At 38.2% G+C, this 24,190-nt stretch overlaps 1 protein-coding gene across 1 annotated transcript in view; it reads right to left on the reverse strand.

Moving 5' to 3' along the window:
* Positions 1 to 23,800, reverse strand: part of Rhbdl2 (rhomboid like 2) — a 31,049-nt gene extending 7,249 nt beyond the window's left edge. Inside the window, exons 1-4 of the mRNA XM_026393468.2 lie at positions 23,549 to 23,800; positions 19,459 to 19,607; positions 15,592 to 15,704; positions 322 to 422 (exon numbers count right to left, since the gene is read on the reverse strand). Coding sequence (XP_026249253.1) covers positions 322 to 422; positions 15,592 to 15,704; positions 19,459 to 19,607; positions 23,549 to 23,788 — 603 coding nt within the window. The 5' untranslated portion in view covers positions 23,789 to 23,800. The remainder of the gene's footprint in view (positions 1 to 321; positions 423 to 15,591; positions 15,705 to 19,458; positions 19,608 to 23,548) is intronic.
* Between the last annotated feature and the right edge of the window lie 390 nt (positions 23,801 to 24,190).

Below are 24,190 nucleotides of genomic sequence, written 5' to 3' on the forward strand. Positions count from 1 at the left end.
CCTTGCCTGGCTAATCCACATTACTTTTGAGATAACAAGAAAATATAAAATATGAAGGATAAACTCTGAGGGCCATATGATTCTCAAAAAGATGAGTATTCCCTAAATATTGTTAAATGAAGATTCTCTGAACCAAGTAACAGTTATTGTTTTGGAAAAAAGCAGAAGCAAGGGATATAGCTCAATGGTAGACCACCTGCCTAGCATGCCCAAGGCCCTGGGATCAATTCACAGCACTGCAAAAATCATCATCATCATCGTCATCATCATCATCATCATCATCATCATATCCTCCATAGATTCTGTTCCCAAAGTTCTTACCACTAGAACATTCATAAAATAACCTCCCATCAGGGCATAGACTCCTCCTGAAGCACCCACAAGAAACCTGAGTGGATCAAAAATGGAACTGGCAAGGGAACCTAAAGAAATAAAACACAAAGGATCAGACATGATGAGAAACATGAGATACAAATCTTTCCAATCTAAGGTAAAAGTTTGGTCAGTTTGGGCCATTTTCACATTAACAAGCAACAAATTCATTTTATCACTTGTATACTATATAAGTAGAGATACATAGTTTATCTTTAATTTTTCTGAAACAGTAAGTGTTTATTAGAAAAGTAGTATTACAGAAACAAGCGCATTTCTGGAGCTAAATTTAGCAAATGTGTGATATGAAGAAGTTATTTAACCCCTCTATGCTGTTTTTCTACCTACGGAATAAGGATATTAATAGAATTAGCTTCAATGAGTTTTTGGGGACATACGTATATAGTACTTAGAACACTACCTGAAATGTATTATAAACTTGTGAACTATTATTTCAAAATACTCCAAATATTTAATCAAACTGTCAAAATACCTAACATTCCAATATTATCTGAAGGTTATGTATCTTTTTTTAATATTTATTTTTTAGTTGGACACAATATCTTTATTTAATTTATTTATTTTTATGTGGTGCTGAGGATCAAACCCAGGGCCTCGAACATGCTAGGCAGGCACTCTGCAGCTGAGCCACAATCCCAGCCCTGAAGGCTATGTTTCTTATGGAATCAAGATGTAGTCTCAGAATCCTTATTAACATACCATTTAATCAGATTCCCCCAAGCAAGATGAATTTATTCCTAACCCAATCCTTGATCCCTGGACCGAACAATGCTTTACAAACCAACTCATGCAAACTCTAATACAATGTTTTGAGCTAGACAAAGTGGTGCACACCTATGATCCCAGCAACTCAGAAGGCTGAGATAGAAGGATCACAAGTTCAAGGCCAGCTTAGGCAATTTAGCAAGATCCTGTCTCAAAATAAAAAATAAAAAGTACTGGAGATGAAACTCAATAGTAGAGCATCCCTGGATCCAACCCCAGTACCAAAAACAAACAAGTTGGGCCTCAGACAACAAAGACCAGTGAACCTTCAGAGACAGGAAATAATTTAGGTGAGGTATTTGATTGCTGAGGTACTTATTACCTTAAGCAAGATTACAGCCTGCAGTTCATGAAGAGAGAACCCAGGCTGATCCCACCAAGCCAGAAGTTGTTAAGATGGCATTTAGGGTACAGATAGATCAAGGCAACTTGAGTTCATAAGACAGGGTACTAGAGAAAAGAGAGCTGCACACAAAGAAAGAAGCACATAAGGAAATGACCAAAGCCAAGGAAAGAACCACCAAAAAGCATGTGGGAACACCACCTGTTGCTCATACAGCAAGCACCAGGCTAGATAACTTCTAAACAAAAACTTCATAATTCATGGAACATTGGTTAGAGTACACAAAAGGATCCTGACCAGAGTGAGAATAATTAGCACTTAACCTGACTTGAAACACAATTTCACATAACAAATCCTACCAGGAAAGATCAAACTACCTTCAAGTAACTTAACTGAGTTTCAGAACATATCTAAAGAATATGTATGGGAATACAAATATATCTGTCATCCAACAAGATAAAATGTATAGCCTCCAGTCAAAAATGATCAGACATGTGAAGAGCAGAAATGATGAGACACAAGAGAAAAGTCAACCAAATAAAACTTACCCAGAAATAACTCAAGGGTTAAATTTAGGCTATAAAAGCAGTAAACAATTATTCAACTGTATCCTTTGTGTTCAAAAGTTAAAGGCATGTAAGATATAAAACAGATTCAAATCAACTCTAAGGATGAAAACTGTAATGTCAAAAATTATAAAAAATACTAAATAGGTTTGATGGCAAATTAGACATTGCAGAAGAAATATTTAATGAACAGACACAGAAATGGAAACTATCCCAAACAAAACACACAGAATATTTTAAAAATAAATATAGCATTAGTAAGCTATAGGGGAAAATTTCAAGCAATCTAACAAATATATAATTGAAGTCCCCAATAAAGAAGAGAGAAGTCAAATACAGAAAAACTATTTGAAAAAATTAAGGTTTTTTTTCCAAAGTCTGATGAAAACTACAAACCCACAGATTCAAGAAGCTCAACAAATCCCGAGCACAAGAAACATGAAGACAATTATAGTAAAAAACAAAATCAAGTTGCTCAAAACCAGTGAAAAATTTCAAATCCAAAGTAAAAAAACACATCTTTTATATTAGGGAACAAAGATAAAAAACATAATGGATTCCTCATTGGAAAACACACAGCGAGAAGACAGTAAAACAATATATTTAAACTACTGAAAGAAAAGTAATGTCAAGTTTGGATTCTATATCTCTTAAAAATACCTTGCAAAAATGAAGGTGGGGCCAGACATGGTAGTGCACACCTGTAATCCCAGTGGCTCGGGAGGCTGAGGCAGGAGGATCTCAAAGCCAGCCTCAGCAACAGTGAAGTGCTAAGCAACTAAGACCCTGTCTCTAAATAAAATACAAAACAGGACTCGGGATGTGGCTCAGTGATTGAGTGTCCCTTAGTTCAATCCCCGGTACCCCACAAAAAATAGTGAAGGGCCGGGCTGGTGGGGTAGTTTAGTGGAAGAGCATTTGCCTAGGTTTTATCTCCAGCACCAGATTTAGAGGTAGAGCACATGCTTAGCATTCCTGAGACCCTGAATTCAGTCCCTAGCCCTCCCATCCTCCAAAAGAAGAGATAAGGCTCACTATTTTTTTCAGATATAGAAAACCTGAGAGAATTGACCTACAGACCATACCATTAGAAGTGTTAAGGGAAATCTCAGGCAGATGGAAAAAGATCTATGGTGTGATTGGGTACCTCCCTGACTGGGTGTGAGGCACTCAGACCAGCTGAGTCAGAGCTTTCCCCACCCTTTCCAGGTGTGAGGGCCTGTCCGTGTGGGAGTGTGCCTGACCATTGACCTGGAAACCAATCACTGACCCTGACCTTGGAATGCTGTCCCCCTCGACTTTCATTGGATGGAATTTTCCCCTGAATTTTTTGTTCCCCAATAAAAGTTCACTCTCTGGCTTGCCTCTCTCTCTCCTGCTGGTTTCTTGTGTAAACCTTGCTACTGCCAGGTGGCTCGAAGCAGGAGTCAGGAGAAGCCGTCTCTTAGCTGGGCAAGAAAAAGGTAAAATGTGTCTTTATTTTGATCTCACTAGTTAACTTCTATGTTTGGAACCTCTAGTATGAAGCTAGCGTGCTGGTCGTGTGGCAGAAAGATCTCTAAAGGAAATATCAAGCTGCACAAAAGAATGATGAGCACTGCAAATGATAAGAACATGAGCAAACACTACAACTTTTGTTCTTATCATTTAAATCTCTTTAAGAGATAATTATGGGGGCTGGGGTCATAGCTTAGTGGTAGACCACTTACTTACCACATATGACTATTGGGTTCAATCCTCAGCACCATATAAAAATGAATAAATAAAATAAAGGTATTGTGTCCATATACAAATACAAAAAATTTAAAAAGAGATAATTATGTAAGCAAAAATAATAATGTGGCCAGACATGGTGGTGCACACCTGTAATCCTAACTACTTGGGAGGCTGTGACAGAAGGATCACAAGTTTGAGGCCAGCCTCAGCAACTTGCAAGACTCTGTCTCAAAAATTAAAATAAAAAATAATAGTAATAATGTAATGTGAGATATAACATGTAAAAATTAAATGTATGATAACACCAGGCTAACGAGGATAAATGGAAGTATATAGTTTACAAAGTTATCATTACATGCAAAGTGATATAATATCACCTGAAAGTGGGCTGTGTGATAAAGACAGATACCATAAACCCTAAAGCAAACACTAAACTAGCAAATCAGAGAATCATAGTTCATAAGCCAATAAAGAAGATGAAATAAGATCATAAAAAATACAAAACCCAAAAAAGGCAAAAAGAGAAAAGAAAAACAGGAAAAAAGGAACACAGAACAAATAGCAACATATTGAGCTCAAACCTAGTAATATCATTAATCACATTAAATGCAAATAGTTTAAACACCCAAATTAAATTAAGGGTTTATGAAATTGGATTAAAAAAATAGGATCCAACTATATGCTGCCTACAAGAAATGTTTAAAGATAAAGACACAAATTAGGTTAAAAATAAAATGATAGAGAAGATATACTCACACTAATTTAAAAGAAGATGTTTGGTTTTAAAGTAAATTTTAGAACATACAGTGTTATCACAAATAATTTCATACTGACAAATGGATTGATTCATCAGGAAAACATAACAATCCTAAATGTTTACATACATAACAATGGAACTTCAAAATAAATGAAGCAAAAAATGAAAGAACCACATGATAAACAGACAAATCTATCATTATAATCAGAGATTCAACATCCCCTTCTTAAACTATAGAAAAAGTAGACAGAAAACCAGTAAATCTATAGAATAAACATAATAAAACTGACATAAATGACATTTACACAATATTCCATCCAGGAACAGTAGAACACACATTCTTTTCAGATACACAGAATACTTACCACCAGGCCATATTCTGGACCATAGGACAAGCCTTAATACACTTGAAAGGATTCAAGTTATACAAAGTTTGTTCTTTGACCATAATTAAACTAGAAGTCAATAGCAGAACATCTCTAGAAAATCTGCAAATATTTGGAAACTGAATGACACACGTAAATAACCCATGTGGAAAGAAGAAACCAAAAGGAAAACTAGCAAGTATTTTAAGCTAAATAAAAATAAACAACATATCAAAGTTTGAGGCATATTGCCATTGTGCAATATTTTGGGGGAAATGTATAGCATTAAACACAGGTATTCTAAAAGAAGCAAGTTCCAGTTGGTAGCCTTACATTCCATCTTAAGCAAACTAGAAATAGCAAGTGAAACACCAAGTAAATAGAGGAAAGGAAACAATAAAGACCAGAATAGAAATCAGTGAAATGAAAAGCAAAAGGGATCAGTAGAGAAAAAATAATGAAACCAAAAGCTGGTATTTCTTTTTTTTTTTTTTGGGGGGGGTGGGATGGGTACTGGGAATGGAACTTGGGGGCACTCAACCACTGAGCCATATCCCCAACCCTATTTTGTGTTTCATTTAGAAACAGGATCTCACTAAGTTGCTCAGTTCCTCGCTGTTGCTGAGTCTGGCTTTGAACTAGCAATCCTCCTGCCTCAGCCTCTTGAGCCACTGGAATTATAGGTGTGGGCCACCATGCCCAGCAAAAGCTGTTCTTTCATTAAGAAGCTCAATAAATATGATAACCTCTAATCAAACTAATCAAAGAATAAGGAAAAATACAAATATTTTATTCTAATATCTGGAATGAAAAATATTATACCACTACAAATTGATTAGCTATTAAAGATGGCACATACCTGTAATCCCAGCAGCTCAGGAGGCTGAGGCAAGAGGATACAAGTTCAAAGCCAGCCTCAGCAAATTAGTGAGGTCCTACACAACTTAGTGAATTCCTCTGATCATGTTTTAAAATTTTCAATGTTTAGATCTTGTACATTTCTGGTCAGATTTATCTCCCTTGATTTTTTTCCCCCTTTCCCCTCACATCCTCTTATATGTAATTTTGTATAACAATGAGGGTCTCCTTCCATTTCCATGCAATTTCCCTTCTCTCTTCCTTTCCCCAGATTTATCTCTGGGTATCTCTCTCTTTTTTGCAGTGCTGGGGATTGAACCTAGGGCCCTGCACATGCTAGGCCAGCTTGTATTTTTGTGTGTTCATTGGTTGAAAGTCTTAAAATTGTTAAACTTTCAATTCTAGCCAGGTGTAGTGTGCAAGCCCATAATCTCAGCTACTTCAGGGGCTGAGACAGGAGGATCACAAGTTCTAGACCATCCTGGGCCACTTATCAAAACCCTGTCTCAAAATTTTAAAAAGGGTTTTGGATAATACCTCAGTGGTAGAATGATCATCTAGTATGCATGAAGCCCTAAGTTCAATCCCCATTACTGAAAAAAAAAAAAAAATGTCAGCTCTCTCCAAATAGATCTATAGATTCAATACAATTGAAATCCAAATCCCAGCAGATTCTTTTTGTAAAAATTAACAAGATGATTAATAATGAAATGTAAAGTACCTATAATAGCCAAAATACTTTGAAATAGAACAGTATTAGAGTGCTAGCCCTTCTGATTTCAAGACTTACTAGAAATCTACAATAATCAAAGCAGTGTAATGTGAAGATATATATAGACATATAAGAGAAACAGAATAGAAAGTCCACACATAAACACAAACATACATATGGACAACTGATTTCAACAAAGATACAAAAGCAATTCAGTGGAAAAAAGATTCTTTTCAACAAATGGTATGGACCAGGCATCTATGTGCAAAAAATACTTCAGTTCATACTTTGCAGCATACTTATATAAAAACATCAAAGACGTAATATAAAGCTAAAATTATAAAACTTCTAGAAGAAGCATAGTGACCTTATATTAAACAAAATTTCTTTGATATGATGATAAAAAGCACAATCCCTAAATTTAGGAAACTGATAAATCAGACAATAAAAATTTAAAACTTCTACTCTACAAAAGATGCCATTAAGAGAAAGCAAAACAAGACATGGCTCAGGAGAAAATATTTGCATACCATATATCTAATGAAGGACTTGTTATTACATACACACACGTATTATGTGTGTACGCATATGTGTGTATATGTGTGTGTGTGTATATTTGTATATATAACCATTTTTTAAAGAAACAAATGAATATATATTCATTTGTTTCTTTAAATGGTTATATATATATATATATATATATATATATATATATATCCATTCCTAGCTAACCCAGTTTTTTTAAAATAGGCAGATAGTTTAAACAGACCTTTAACATGCATGACAAATAAGCACATGAAAAGATGCTCACAATCATTAGTCATTAGTAAATGCAAATTAGGGCTGGGGCTACAGCTCAGCAGTAGAGGGCTTGCCTAGCATGCACAAGAGAAGCTCAGAAGAAATGCACATTAAAATTAAAACCCACTGAGATATTACACACTTAATAGATTGGCTAAATTAAGAGTGACCAAACCAAATGGTGAGGATGTGGAGGAACAGGAACTTTGCTACAATATGGCCTGACAGTTCTACTCCTAATTGAATACCCAAGAGAAATGAAATCATATATCCACACAAAAGTTTGTATACAAATGTTCACAGCATAATTATTCTTAAGAGCCAAAAAGTGGAAACAAGCCAAATGTACATGAACTGACAAATGGATAAAGAAAATATCCATACAGTAGTATGTTGTCCTGAAATAAAAAAGAATAAAATGTGATTGTGGTACATGAATGAATATTGAAAATGTTCTGCTGAGTGAAAAAAATCCAGTCACAAAAGACTACGTATTGTATAATTCTATTTACATGAAATGTCTAGAATGAACCAACAGTAGCTTGTACCTGGGGCAGGTGGATGGGGTAGAGTAGGGGATGACTATTGCTGGGTGCAGAATTTCTTTAGAGGATAAAAATGTTCTAAAATTAGATCGGGATAATGAGTAAATAACCCTGTGAATTTAACTAAGAATTGAATTATACACTTTAAATGGGTGAACTGTACAATATGTGAGTTATATCTCAGTGATGCTGTTAAAAGTTTGTTCCTTAAAAAGACAAAAGATGGGCTGGGGTTGGGCTCAGTGGTAGAGTGCTTGCCTGGCATGTGTGAGGCACCAGGTTCGATCCTCAGCACCACATATAAATAAATAAAATAAAGGGGACTGAGGTTGTGGCTCAGCGGTAGAGCACTCGCCTTGCACATGCGAGACCCTGGGTTCAATCCTCAGCACCACATAAAAATAAATAAATGAAATAAAGGTATTGCGTCCAATTACAACTAAAAAATAAATATAACTTTAAAAAAAATATAAAGGTACTGTGTCCAACTACAACTAACGTGTTTGTGTGTGTATTTTTTTTAAGCTAAAAGATACCCTACCATAGAATCAAGTCATTCGAATCTTAGATATTTACCTAAGAGAAATGAAAACACTTGTCCACACAAACATTTGAACACAATATTCATAGCAGCTTCATTTGTAATAACCTAAAACTGAAAACAACCCAAATGTCCATCAACAAGACAGGAATGAATAAACACACTGTAGTATATTCCTACAATGAAATGTTATCCAGCCATAAAATGGAATCAAGTATTGACACACACACATGGTAAAATCTCAAAAATATTTACACTGAGTGAAAGAAGCCAGACAATACAGAGTATATACTCTAGGATCCCACTTAAATAAAATTCTAGAAAACACAACCTATAATTCCAGAAAATATATGCTGGGGAGGGGAGGTCACAAGATAATGTTCTGGGAGGTGACTAGATTATGATGATGGTTATGTATACATATCAAAACTTATCAAATTACACAATTTAAAGGTATACAGTTTGTAGTTATCAGTTTGTGTTCACTGCACAAACAAAAAAGCTATAGATCCCAGGGCCACATCACCAGAGATTCAGATTCAGTAGATCTGTTGGGATCTGGATGGCTTTGGTTGCGACAAGCTCCCCAGATGATTCTGACCATCTGTAAGCCTGAGGGACACTGTGCTGGAGAGCACACCAAGCATTTCTCAATCTTTAATGTATGTTTGAGTCTCCTGTGAACTTGTTAAAAGGAGGAGTCTGATTGGCAGGTCTGATCTGGGGCCCAACATGCTTCATTTTAACAAGCTCCCAGGTGAAGCTGATGCTTCTGATCCACAGACCTGGACACATTTTGTCAGAAGTCAAGGATAAGGAATTATATTACATGTGAAACAATCTAAAAAACAAAGCAAGATAGGCAAGGAAGCCAAGCAGCAGAGGGGAATGAAGAGCATTCTTGGATGTTTTGGCTTTCTTTTGGCTACTATAAATTTCTTAGGAAGGGTATACAATATGATCTAATCATTGTTGGAGGAAGATGATCCAAACAGCAGTATGTGAAGGATAGACCGGACTGGCAAAGAGACACCTGCCAAGAAGCTATTGCAAAATTAGGCAGAGGATATGAACAGGTTATTCATGTTCTCCTTTGGCTCTCTGTGACTGGGGCAGGGCTGAAATCAAGCCGTGGGGAAAACAGGGATGTAGAAGCTGGAATCAGGCAAGGCTTGACCATCCCAAAGGACCTTCAAGGGCAGGACAAAAGAGGTATGTGCAGGAACAGAAGGAGGAGGTGGATACCAAAAAAAAAGTAGGAGGGAGGCAGGATGGGGAGCTATGTCACTAAGCCTTGTCAATTATCTTTCTTTTTTTTTCACATTCAATTTTATCTGCCACTGCACCCTGCCCTTTTTGGTTATCACAGTCCTTACTGGAATCCTTAGCTATAAGAAGCTGGCAAACTTTTGATCAGTTAAAAAAAAATGGTAAGAACTAATAATAGGTTGAATTATGTACCTCCCCAAACAAAAAAGATTTGTTAAAGTCCTAACCCCCAGTACCTTATTTGGACATAAGTGACCATATTTGGAAATAAGGTTGTTGCTGATATGACTAGTTAAGGTGAGGTCATTCTGAAGCAAGGTGGGTCCCCAAACCACAATGGCTGGTGTCCTAGAAGAGAAAACATGGGCTGGGGATGTAGCTGGGGGGATATAGCACTTGCATAGCATGTGCAAGAACCCAGATTCAATCCCCAGTACCTTAAAAGAAAAGGACACCAAGACTCATAGCTACCACCAGAAACTAGGACAAGGCAAGGATGGATTCACCTACAGGTTTCAGAGGGAGCAGAGTGCTACTGATGGCTTAATTTCAGACTTCTAGCCTCCAGAGCTGTGAAACAACACATTCCTGGGTGTGTTTTTTTCTTTCTCTTCAATCTATTTATTTTCATTTATTTATTTATTGCCTTATTTATTTACTTATTTTGTGGTACCGGGGATTGAACTCAGGGGCATTCTACCACTACATCCCCTTTTCATTTTTTTGTTTTGAGACAAGGTCTTATTAAGTTGCTGAGGCCAGCCTTGAACTTGTGATCCTCCTTTCTCAGCCTCCCAAGTCAATGGAATTACAGGGGTGTGCCACTGTGCCTGGCTCAATCCTGTTGTTTTTAGCCACCCAATTTATGGTACTTTGTTATAGCAGCTAGGAAACTAACCCAACTACCTTTTGAAATATAGGTGTATTTTACATATTTATAAGTTACGTATATATGTACTACTATACTAATATGTTTTTAAAATAAAAATAGAATTTAAAAACAGTATTTTCAAATTATTTTTACTTCATTAATGGTATAAAAAAATCTTTCAATGAGTAGTGTTTCTTAAGTAGGCTTCATATTATAGTTTGAAATCCTTGGTTAAATATCATGACACAGAAATACAAAGATGTAATTCTAAATTCAATTATTTTCTATAGAAATGACTATCATGGCCAAATTTAAAATTAAAAATGATATGTAGTTTCAAATATAATTATATCACTGACTGTGCTTACTCCAATTTATGCAAAAATTTTGTTGCAATTTGGCTAATTCTCACTTTCCCCAATGTCAGTCATTTGTTATTGCAAAATAATCAAAGTGCTACATTAAAATTTAAAGCTCACCAAAACTCTTCACTGAGAAATTTTAAAACCAATTGTTTCCCTGCCTTCTTAGTGTGAATTTATGAGATGTTGCATCATTTTCAGCAGCAAAATCACATAATAACGAAACAATTTCCAACTTTCAAAATGCCTTTTGCATAGCATGAGTATTTTTAGAAAAGCAGTTATTTTCTCACTCCTTTGAGGGAAAAAATATAATCATGTCCTCAAAGGGACATATTGCATATTTGTTTTCCTAACATCTGTTAAGTAGCATGCTACTAAAAAATAAAAATTTTAAAAAAACACTTTTATTATCACAGAAAAAGTCAGCAAATTGGACATCCATCTTTTTTGTAAAAGAAAAACATATAAACTAATCTAAGTAATTTACCATTAAATAATCAATGAATCTCTGGGAAATAATAAAAGATCCTTTCGACAACTCCTTACACAGGATGTCCTTTACTCCTTAGGAAGATTACCCTACTTATTTAACCAGGCCCACACAGACTGCAATAAATCCTGCAACATGAAGGACAGCAAGTCAGGTACAGCTTTCTGTCACTGTGTGCTGTGGAACTCCCACCCTACGCCCCGGAAACTGCATGTCCTCTTACAACACATAAAGACAGTGGGGCCCATCTCAACCTGTGCAGTACATACTAGCTATACTCAATTTCTTGCTCATTTTTTGGAAATAAATGTATTGGTAACCCAGATGCCTGCACATGCCTGTGATCCCAGTACTCAAGAGGCTGGGATAGAGTCCAGGAGTTTGAGGCCACCTGGGCAACCAAACCAGACACTTGTAAGAAAAAGAAAGAAATGCATTGGTAATGAGCATCTACAGAAAGCCTACAACTAACAGCTAACTTTCTACTTAGTAGTAAAAGACTCATTGCTTTCTGTAGATGAGCAAGAACAAGACAAGGATATCTGTTCTCCCCACACTGAACATAGTGGTGGAGGTGCTGGCCACCATACAAGGCATAAAAAGACAAGCCATGCTGGGGCTGGGGCTGGAGCTCAGTGATAGAGCACTTGTCTACCACATGTGAGGCCCTGGGTTTGATCCTCAGCACCACATAAAAATAAAGGCATTGTGTTGTGTCTATCTACACCTAAAAAATAAATATTAAAAAAAAAAAAGCCATACAGATTGAAAAGCAAAGAATAAAACTGTCACTATTCATGATGAGTCACAGACGACATGGAAAATCCCAAGGAATCTAAAAAAAAAAAAAAAAAAAAAACTAAGCTCTAGAACTAATAAGAAAGTCACAGATATAAGATAAGCATATAAAAAAATAGTTTTATTGCTCTATGCCAGCAATGAACAGACACTGATTAAAAATATAGTAGCATCCAGGAGATCTAAATAAGAGACATGCTGTGCTCATGGATTGAAAGACAACACAGTAAAGATTTTGGTTCTCCCCCAAATTAATGTACAGGTTTAATGAGCTCCTACCAAAATCCCAGAAAGAATTTTCAAAGTTATACACAGGATTGTTGTAAAAATTATATGGAAAGATAAAGGAACTACAACAGCAAAAATATTTTTTAAATGAAAACTAAAATAGGAATCATTCTTATTGAATTCAAGAGTTATTATATAGCTACAGTAACCAATGCTATATAGTATCAGTTGAGAGACACACAGATCAATGGAATAAAAAGAAGCCACAGTAGCCCCTATACAACTACAGGCAAATGATTTTTGACAAAAGTGCAGAAGCAGTTCAGTAAAGGAAGAACAGTTCTTTTAACAAATTGTTCTGGCATAATTGGATATTCATAGGTCAAAGAAACAAACACAACCTCAATCTGAACCTTATACATCATAGAAAAATTAACCAAATCACAACTGATCACATATTTAAATGTAAGGCAAAAAAACTATAACTTTTAAGAAGAAAATGTAGGGAAAAAATCTTCAGAACTAGGACTCAGTAAAGAGCGAACCCCAAGAACTTAATTCATAAAAAGAAAACTGGAAAAAACTTGATTGGGCCAGGGATGTAGCTCAGGGGTAGAGTGCTTACCCGGCAAGTGTGAGGCCCTGCATTCAATCCCTAGTACTGGCAGAGGGAGGGAGGACAACCTTGATTGACTTCATCAAAAATTTAAAAATTCATGGGGCTGGGGATGTGGCTCAAGCGGTAGCGCGCTCGCCTAGCATGCATGCGGCCTGGGTTCGCTCCTCAGCACCACATACCAACAAAGATGTTGTGTCCGCCGAGAACTAAAAAAAAAAATAAAATATTAAAAATTCTCTCTCTCTCTCTCCCACTCTCTCTAAAAAAAAAAAATTAAATTAAAATTTCATGCTGTGTGAGAGACCATGTTAAGATAATGGAAGGACAAGCTATAGATTGGGAGAAAATACTTATAAACTTGGGCTAGGGATGTGGCTCAAGCGGTAGCGCGCTCGCCTGGCATGCGTGCGGCCCGGGTTCGATCCTCAGCACCACATACAAACAAAGATGTTGTGTCCCCCGAGAACTAAAAAATAAATATTAAAAAAAAAATTCTCTCTCTCTCTCTCCTCTCTCACTCTCTCTTTAAAAAAAAAAAACTTATAAACTATATTTTTAAAGAAAAACTAGTATCCAGAATATATAAATTCAATAGTTAAAAAATTTCAATTAGAAAATGGGCAAAAAATATTAACAGACATGTAACTGAAGGTGATGGACAGATGGCAAATAAACACATAAGAAGATGTTCAGCATCATTAGCCATTAGGTAAATTAGGACCACGATAAGATATCATTGCCCTCTTCTCAGAAAAAGTAAAAAAAATAATAACAATAACAACAAATTTTAATGCTATTGAGAATATGGAGAAATGGAATCACTTGTCCTTTACTAGGAGGAATATAAAAGGATAGATATTCTGGAAAACCTTCTGGAATTTTTGTTTAAAAAATAAAACATGCGGGCTGGAGATGTGGCTCAGCGGTAGCGCGCTCGCCTGGCATGCGTGCGGCCCGGGTTCGATCCTCAGCACCACATACCAACAAAGATGTTGTGTCCGCCGAGAACTAAAAAATGAATATTAAAATTTCTCTCTCTCTGTCTCTCCTCTCTCACTCTCTCTCTCTCTCTTTAAAAAAAAAAAAAAAAAAAAAAAAAAAAAAAGAAAAAAATAAAACATGCTACCATCATATGTATGATCCAGCAGGTGTGCTCTTTGACATTTATTGTAGTCTAATGAAATCTTATGTTCACAAAACCCTGAACTTAAGATTCATAAGAATATGTACATAAATGTTTGTAGCAGCATTATTCACAAATAGCCCAAAACTCTAAACAACCCAGATGCCCTTCAATGAGCGAATCATTCAACAAGTAGTTGTACATCCATACTATGGAGTCCTATTCAGCAATATAAAGGAATGAATTATTGATACATGAAACAACCTAGAGGAATACAATCCTAGAGGAAAGCCAATCCCAAACTAGATTATTTCATTTAATAATGACAAAATTATGGAAATGGAGAACACATTAGTGACTGCCCATGATATAGGAGTGTGGTAGGCTGACAGGGATGAACCCAGAGCTATAAAAGGCTTGATGATGAATCATTGGGGTGCTGGGATTGTTTTGGAACTTGATTAAACCCATATGAGTGTCCTGGTCATGATACTGTGCTAAGGTTTTGCAAGATGTTACCATTAAATTTCGACAGATTTTTAAACAGTCTATCTTGCAACCTTCGTTAAAGGGTACATGGGATCATTAGGCAATATTTCTTAACCTCTGCTGGTATGTCTACAATTATCTAAAATTAAATTTTTAATATCTTAAAATGTTTATATAAATGAACTGACAGGAATTCTAATATATTCTTCTCACACCATAATTAATCAACTTAGGCACAATTTTAGAAATTACTACCATATTCTACTAGTTCCTCCTCAGTCTTTGTGTCCCTTTGTGTGTGTGATGATGTGTGGGGATCAAACCCATGATCTTGCACATGCTAGGCACACACTGTACCACTGATCTACATCCCTAGCCCAACATTGTCTTTCTAAAATGCAAACCTAATCATATTACTTCTAAAAATCATTAGCCTGACACTTAAGAGTCTTCATGACCTGGCTTTAGGCCTTTACCCAATATAAGCATCCTATACACCAAAATGCTTGCAGTTTCCAACTATGTGAGATTCCTGAATAAAGGCACCAGGACTTCTTTTTCATGTGTTCATATTATCTCTAATATCTCATCTCCAATTAAATTATCTCTAATGCTTAGTGTGTCCCTAACATATATTAGGAGCACAATAAACTTTGACTTAAATAAAAACTATAGCCATGCATGGTGGTACACATCTATGCTCCCAGCCTCTCAGGAGGTTAAGGCAGGAGGATCACAAGTTTAAGTCTAGCTGGGCAACTTCCAGACCCTTTCTCAAAATGAAATTTATAAAAAGGCTGGGAATGTAGCTCAGTGGTAAAACTACATGAACAGGGCCCTGGGTTCAATCCCTAGTACTACAAAACAAGAAAAGTAAGGCATAAAAGAAAAAGGAAATCCACTATAAATATCTATTATTTTTGCTTTTAATCCTAAGAGCCCAGAATTGTTGATTCTGCTACTTTCAGAACACCGACCTGCAATCACTCCTGCCAGGTATACCAGCCCCACTCGGAGGCCTTTGTGGACCATTTCCAAGGGAATTCCCAAAACCAGCTGCATAAGAAGATTCCCCACAATGTGCTGAACTCTGCAAAGACAAACACAGTTGTCAAATATTAAAGCAGTTATTTCTTTAGTAGGCTCTGAGATGTTGTCTCTAGTTAAGGACTTGGACTTGCTAGAATTCCGTTTTCTAATTTTTTTAGCAGGCAAGTCTTTCTTTTTTTTTTTTTTAATGAAATCTTGCAAGGCACTTCAATATGTAAAACAGATACAACAACATTTTAAAAGTATAAATGTATTCTATAAGTCCATTTTATAACAATTATAACAGGAAACATCAGAGAGGCAGGCTTAAGGAACATAAACTTGAAATTAGGGGTCTGGATGACAACCACAATCATGGCAGTCTCAACATCTGATTTTGTTTCCATTGTAGTTTTTAAAAAAATCCTGACTCACTCACACTGAATTTAAATTTCAACAGATTTTTAAACAGTCTATCTTGCAACCTCGGGATATTTAATAAAACAGAAAAGGCAAGAGAAATTTCACTGCTGTTTCTACATTTAAAAAGTACCTTTGAGACTTGCTAAAGTAATTCCCACATACTACAACTTGGCATATAACATATTTGAATGTGAGTATTTTTTTATTATAGTCTTTAAATATGTTTCTATTATATGTGTGTGTGTGTGTATGTGTATACACATATGTATACACACACATATGGGAATATATTTATACACACAACACACACACACACACACACACACAGAGGTTTTTTTCAATGCTGGGAATTGAACCCAGGCCTTACACATGGTAGGCAAGTGCTCTACCACTGAGCTACGTCTTCAGCCCAGTAAAAATATTTTTAAACGAAGTTTTTATTATCTTGCTTATTGAACCCACAAAGCATCTCTGGAGAATCTGAACATAATTTGAAAAATTCCCACATTAAAGTAACTCTTAATTTAGTTGCTATGCAGCACAGTGTTTTTGTTTGTTTGTTTGTTTTTTTAAGGAGATTTCAGATTGTACCAAAAGTTCCAAAACAAAATAGATGCATCAATCTTCCACAGTGCAGCAGTTCTCATGTTAGTTTTAGAGATTCATCATGTACTTTACAGATATCCAACAGGTCACTGAAGAGGTTCTCTGGATACATCCTGCAGAATGGATTATTTACTTTTATGGTGCCTGTGCTCCCAGCTATAACTATGAGTGCCCAAGACATCTTCAAAGACATACGAGAGCCAGGCATGGTGGCTCACACCTGTAATCCCAGAAGCTCAGGAGGCTGAGACAGGAGGGTCACAAGTTCAAAGCCAGCCTCGGCAACGGCAAGGTGCTAAGCAACTCAGTGACACCCTGTCTCTAAATAAAATGCAAAATAGGGCTGGGGATGTGGCTCAGTGGTTGAGTGCCCCTGAGTTAAACTGCAGTGTACACACACACACACACAAAAAAAAAAAAAAAAAAAAAAAGACATACAAGAGTTATGTGTCATTCAGCACAGAATAGTCTAGCAAGGACAGTTATACTATTATTCTGGATATCTCAAGCATAAAGGAGATTAGAAATATCTGCTCCTGAATTTAAATGAGAAGTTCAAACAAAGCCATCCTGTCCTCTGAGAACCCTTTGAGGACAAGGTGACCAATATCATAAAAACTCCAAACCCCATACAAACTTTCTGCTGCTCAACAGTAAGACTAAAAGTGGCATTAAAATTACAATGTGTCATCTACCTTAAATGGAATTACTATTTTTTTTCACCCAAATTTTTCCTACTTTCAAGATCCAATTTCAATCTGTCATCTGAGAAGCCATCCCCACCCTGCTCTTTCCCTCTCTCTGTTTATCTTACACTATAACGATTCCAACATCCATTTCTCTTCTCCCTACCCAGCCTCCTCCAGTCAGGCTACAAGATCTAATGCTGACTTTCCCAACCTCTATTAGCTAGGAGTTGCCAGGTCCAGTCACATAGTTCTGACCAGTGAGCAAGTAAGAGCACTGTTAAGAGAGCTCCGTCTTGATTAAAGGGCTGGATTCGCCTGTACCTGGTGTCCCCCTTCCCCTTCTTTTGCTTTGAATGCAGAATTGTAACAGCCAACCTGAAAGCAAAAAAGGCCAAAAGAATAGCAGAGACACCAACACAGAACCTAGAGCCTTGGATTCAATAAGCTGATGAACCGATCACCTACCTTGTACTTTTCATATTAGAAAAAAATTAGCCTCTTGACCTGAGCTGTAGGTCAGTGGTAGAGCACTTTGTTAGCATGCTTAAGGCCCTGGGTTTAATCCCCAGCATCATATAACCCCCACACACAACCCAAAAAAAGGTCTCTATTTGTTAATTCACATCCCAAAGCATCTCTTATACAACCCCATATGTGACATGTCCTACACAGACATGCAAATTCTTTCTGAGTGTCTTACTATATATATATCAGACACTGTGAAAATTGTAGCAGTGTCTCATTTAATCACAACCACCTTAAGAGGTGGTACTAAAATCCCATTTTAAAGAAGTAGCTACTGGGGCTGGGGTTGTGGCTCAGTGGTAGAGTGCTTGCCTAGCACGAGCGAGGCCCTGGGTTCGATCCTCAGCACCACATGAAAATAAATAAATAAAGTTATTGTGTCCTACTACAAAAAATAAATATTTAAAAAAAAGAAGTAGCTACTGTACTATATTGCCAACATTACTATTGGTTTATTCTTCTTTTATTCATTTTAATGTCCTTGAGAGCAGAAGCCACATTTGCTTAGAAAAGATTTGTAAAATGGAAATTGAAAGTATGGAAGTATGGACAGAAACTCAGCAACTGGGGATTTTTATACCTGACTCATCAAACCTCTGTGTCCTGTAATAGTTGTTGTTTTAGCCACTGACCAAAAGAGTCATCTTTTACACCACAGCTGGGTAGGCCACATAGACAGGATTGGCCTCACTGGACACCATAGGAGTCCACCAAAGAGGTGGGTCTGGCAGCAGGCTGCTGACGGACTTCAGCGCGTATGGGAGATGGTGGATGCTGAGGACATGAAAGACTATCTGCTTTTAGGAAATGACACAACTAAAATGCAGCACCGCACCTCCTATTGCCTGTAACATATCAAATGCAAAACAGTATTTCACACTGATGAAAATGAATTAATTTTTTTAAAGAGTGTGGTGTAGGATTATTGGGGGGGGGGGATGCTGATGGTCATTTGGTTCTACCATTACATAACCTAAATTAGAAAACATTTAACAACATCCATCAACTAGGGAGACCTATGTCTGATTTGATAATTATTTGGCATCTGCTCATTAAAATTCCTATATCAAAACAAACATTAAATAGTTATAATGCAATGTAAAGTAGTTTATATTGTTAGCACTTGTGGGGCAAGGTCTCTTTCTGAATCAGCTGTGGGATGTGCAGCAAGTGATTACATCCTCAGACATAAGAATGGGAGAAATACTCACCTCCTAGGCTGCTGTGAGGCTCAAACAAGAAAATGGACATGAAAGTACCTTATTTATGATAATAAAGCTCTAAACACAAGTTAGGGGTGACAGTGGGCAGGGTGACACACACCTGTAATTCCAGCTACACAGAAGGATAAAGCAGGAGGATCACAGGTTCAAGGCCAACCTGAGCAATTTAATGAGTCTCTGTCCCAAAATCTAAAAAGGGCTGGGGGTATAGCTCAGGGCTAAAGTGCTAGCCTAGCAGGTGTGGGGCCCTGGGCTCAATTCCCAGTAACACACACACAGTGAGAAGTGACAATTTCTTACATTACTTATAATCACCTCTGACACCAATGACTTAACTGTCACTCCTTACCCCGCATGGACCAGCATGTAGGAGATAAACCTCCAGGCTTCCTCTCTCTTCTCAGGACTGTAGGTTAAGGGACTCTCCAGGATGCCTGTGTCCAAGGTGATCCACTGTTTTTGAGGCTTCCACACAGCATAGTAAATAAACACTGCCAGCTGACAGGGAGGGGCAGACATGAATGTTAATCACACCATTGCCAGAGAGTGCCCCATTAAGCCTACAGGCAGTAACTATGTTTAAATCATCAGATCTGAGTGGGCTCAGAAGATGACAGCAATTACTTGCCGCAGTCTGGCTGGGCACAAAATCACAAGCCACTCAAGCAGGAACAAACTTTATTTTTGAAACTGCCACCAATGCCCGGTAAGCGCCTGGGAAGATTGCCCCCCCCACACACACACACACACATGGCGGCGTTCTCCCAAAGGAAGTTCCTCCCCCAGAATTCCCTCCTACTGCACTTCCCCAACCAATGGGAACTCTCCAGGAGTCCTATAGCAGGCCAAGGTGAACAGCAGGAGTCCAATATCCATATGAATGCAAATCTTAACATAATCATATCATCTCAATGGCTAGCTGGCGTCTCCTGTCACCTTTCAACCAAAAATGCCATGCATCATATTACTTGGCTGTGGCTCTTAGCATCTACCCCCTTCTGTTTAATTAAGCAACAAGCAATGTGGCTAGGGACCCTGCCTATTAGGTTTGTCCAATTCAACATATGGTTCTTACCCGTCATTGGAAAACTGACCTCTAGGCGTCAGCCTCCTGTCTTAGGTTGATTCCACTGCAATTGGATCATACCCGTCACTGACTACCGGTCCAGCATATAGCCATACTTGTGGATAGTCCTATGCACCAGTGGGGGAGTGAGGTTCTTTGCCTCACCTCTGTTGGCCCCCAAAATTAGACCATCACTAGTAGAAGGGAGGAGGATACAGAAATGCCACGACACCAAGTCAATTGACTGCTCTTTAGGAAAAATTGCAACACTGGTGACACATCAGCAAAGATACGCCAGCACTACCATAATTCGCTGCATCAACAGATAGAGCACAATGCATACAAGTGATACATAGTCCAGGCAAGTTTTGTAAGCAGTTCAAAGTGGAGGAATCTATCAATATGTCCATTTCCTCCTAAAATAAATCGACTCAGTGATTGAGCATTACTTGTTGAGTTATTATTCATTGATGCATCAGTTAATACAGTTTGTTGTGATAACTATCGAAGAAACTGTAGTTTGGTTTCATCTTGTCTTCACCGACACTGGGATGAAGATAGGAATTCTGACAATGATGCTAAAAAAAATTATGTAACATTCCAACAGGTACTAAGAAAACAATTTTTTGAACAATTGTTTCCCAACCATCCCCCACTGTGGTCAACTCCTTCCTCCCATGGTCAGGGGCTGCACTAGACCAGCTGTTATCAAGAATCCCCTTTCCCTGCCTTTGACCCCCTGCTATCTAGTACTAGGTTCTCTTCCATCCCCTTAAATACCTGCTGCCCTCACATTCCCACCCCCGCTATTTGACCCTTCATTTACAATTAATATAAAAGTAAGTCAGTGCTGGCTTCCAGGAATGCAGTAAGGAAAGGGAAAAGTAGTTAACTCCACAGTGGCAAAATCTGGAAAACACTGCCTCCACCAAATGGTGAAAAGTAATGTCCCTGTAACATTATGTGATATCCCCTACTCCCTGATGTAATGGGAAGAGAAGGGCACTTCACCTTTGTGGTATTCTCCCCGCAAACTCATAACTCTAGTCTAATTATGAGAAAAATATCAAACAAACCCAGGGTGGGGGACATTGTACCCCAGTACACCCCAAGACTGCCAAGCTTGTGGAAAAATAATAGAAACCATCAGGGATCAAGAAGGCTGGGGAGATGTGACTACTAAATGCAATTTGATTCCCTGGTTTGGAGGGCACTAGGAACACAAAAAAGAAGACATTAATGGGAGAAGTGGTAAAATCCAAATAAAGTCGGGTGTTTTATTAATAGTATGGGTTAGACATCTCTACACCTTTTTTCTTTGCGTCACTGGAGATGGAACCCAGGATCCTGTGCATGCTAAGAAACTGCTCTATCACTGAGCTGCAACCCCAGCCTAGGTTAAGCATCTCTGATCTGAGAATCTGATTGTTCCAGAATCTGAAACTTTTTGAGCACCAACATGACACTTGTAAAGTTTTGGATCAGCCAGGCGTGGTAGTACACGCCTATGATCCCAGCAACTCAGGAGACTGAGGCAGGAGGATAGCAAATTCAAAGCCAACCTCAGCAAATTAGAGGGTCCTAAGCAATTTAGCAGGACCTGTCTCAAAATAAAAAAAGATGGGGATGTGGCTCATGGTTAAGTACTGCTGGGTTCAGGGTTCAGTCCCCAATACCAAAAAATAAAATAGGACCTTAGCATTTTGTATTTTAGGTTTTCAGATTAGATCTACTCAACCTGGAAAGTCTATGCAAATATCCCAAAATCAGAAAAACTAAAATCTAGAATATTTCTGATTCCCAGCATTTTAGAAAGGGGATACTCAACCTGTACTACAGCAAACATCAGCTTCTTAGTTTTCATAAATGTACTATGTAACATTCTATGGAATGTTAGTACATTTAACAATGGGAGAAATTGGGTGAGTATAGGGGAACTCACTGTTCTACCTTTGCACCTTTTCTATAAAGCTAAAATTATTACAAAATAAAACATTTACTTAAGACCTGGGCATATATCTCAGCAGTACAAGACTGTGGGTTCCATCACCAGCACTACCAAACAACAACAAAAAAGTTCACTTAAAGTAATTTTAAAAGCAGATCTTTCTGTAAGTGTGAGAAATCCTAGCACCTGCCCCCTGACTTACTGCAGGAAGCTGCACACTCTAGGTAGCACTCACACTCCAGCAGTCATATTTGTACCATGCATCCTTACCCCATTCTTCTCCAACCCTCCTCCCACCCACACACACAGCTGATGGGAACATGATCACACCAGAAAACCTGTAAGATGAAAGGATAACATGAAGGGAGAAGCAGATAGAATCCTCATCCACAGCCTAATAACTTCCCAGTCACAGGTTAAGTCTCACAATAAAACCCCATGAGAAAACAGAGAGCTACCTGCCTTCAACCAAAACCTTGACAAAGGGTCTCCTGGGAATTCTTACACATTCATTTTTATCATTATAAGCCATAAGAAACTTGGCTCCCATGATAGCTAAATTTATGTGTCACCATTCCAAGGTGAATACAGTACCCAGCTAGTTTTTCTAAAGCTGAGATTAACATTTAAATCAGTAGAGTAAAGCAGATTTTCCTCCATAATGCGGGTGAGCCTCACCCAATCAGTTATTTGAAGGCCTAAATAGAAAAGACTGCCCTCCATTAGGAAAAGGGAGTCCATGGGCTGGGGGTATAGCTCAGTGGGTAGATGCTTGCCTCACATGCACAAGGCCCAGGGTTCAATCCCAGCACCAAAAAAAAAAAAAAAAAAAGGAATTCACTCAGTAGACAGCCCTGGACTCAAACTGCAGCTATTCCCTGGGTCTCTAGCCCGCCAGCAGCTAGACTTCAAGATTTTAAACTTCCCAAGTCATCATAATCATTTGAGCTGAAAGAGAATTATGTTCCTGAAGTCACACCCCACATGCAGCTATGCTCTGCCGATTTCTTTGTGAGAGCACAAAGATGAGAGGAGTTCTCAGGAAGAGCCTAGTTCTGCCCCAGTCACTAAGACCTGCCCTCAGGTGAGTTGTCCCATCCTTCTGAGCCCAGCACTCTTATAGAACCCAAAAGGACTGACCAGATCAGAAACTGAGCACACACCCCAGGCTGCCAAAGGAGACATCTTTAGAGGATCCCGCTGTTTTCCTCTGAAACTCAAGAAAATTGTTTGACCAATTAAACTGCCCCTTTGGTTGGAGGGATGAAAAGCACCAGAAGCCAGGAAAGGCAGCTCTACAGAAGGGCCCGGTTGGGGAGCATGCTGCACCAGTCGGGGCCTCCACCCCAGGGCCAGGTCTTATCCCGCTCTGTTCCCATCTCCCCACTGGAGAGTGCGTGGGCGCCCAGCACCCACGGCGCTTACCTCGGCCAGGCTGATGGAGATGATGAACACTGGGGGCGGGAGGCAGTTAGCTCTCTCCAGGTAAGTTTTTCGGACTGGTTCCGGAAGCATCCACTTGGAGACGATCCTGTGGACCTTTCTACCCTTGGGGGGGTCTTTTCCTCCCCCATCCACCCAAGTTTTCTCTTCTTCCAGCTCTTTGTTCTCTCTCTCCATATTCAAATTCACACTCTCCATCTCCAAATCATGAGCAGCAGCCATTGTCTGGAGTCCTCCCTCCACCTGAAAGGGACAAGAACGTCAGGTCACTAAAGGGGACCCTTTGGTCCTCAGGCTGTGGCTCTTTTCCTTGGTTCTCTGGTCCAAGAATTGGTTTCCCTCCTCTTTCCTGTGTATCGATAGGAGGCAGCTAAAGATGATCAAAATGGTCTAAACCTCCCGAATTAAGTTTTCACTGTACTCTCTTGTGCTTGTTTTGAAAAGCATGGAATCTAATCTCCCATGTCTTAGGCATGTAATAAATCTTGTGTGTTATTTTCCCAATAAGTAAATAAATAAATAAATATTTTTGAATAAAAAGATGAGCCATGGAGCCTGACAACTGGGTTTAAAACACAGTCCTACCCATGTCACCTGTAAGGTTCCCTTAGGTAAATCACTTAA

The sequence above is a fragment of the Urocitellus parryii genome, chromosome 11 (assembly GCF_045843805.1).
Source record: "Urocitellus parryii isolate mUroPar1 chromosome 11, mUroPar1.hap1, whole genome shotgun sequence".
NCBI lineage: Eukaryota > Metazoa > Chordata > Mammalia > Rodentia > Sciuridae > Urocitellus > Urocitellus parryii.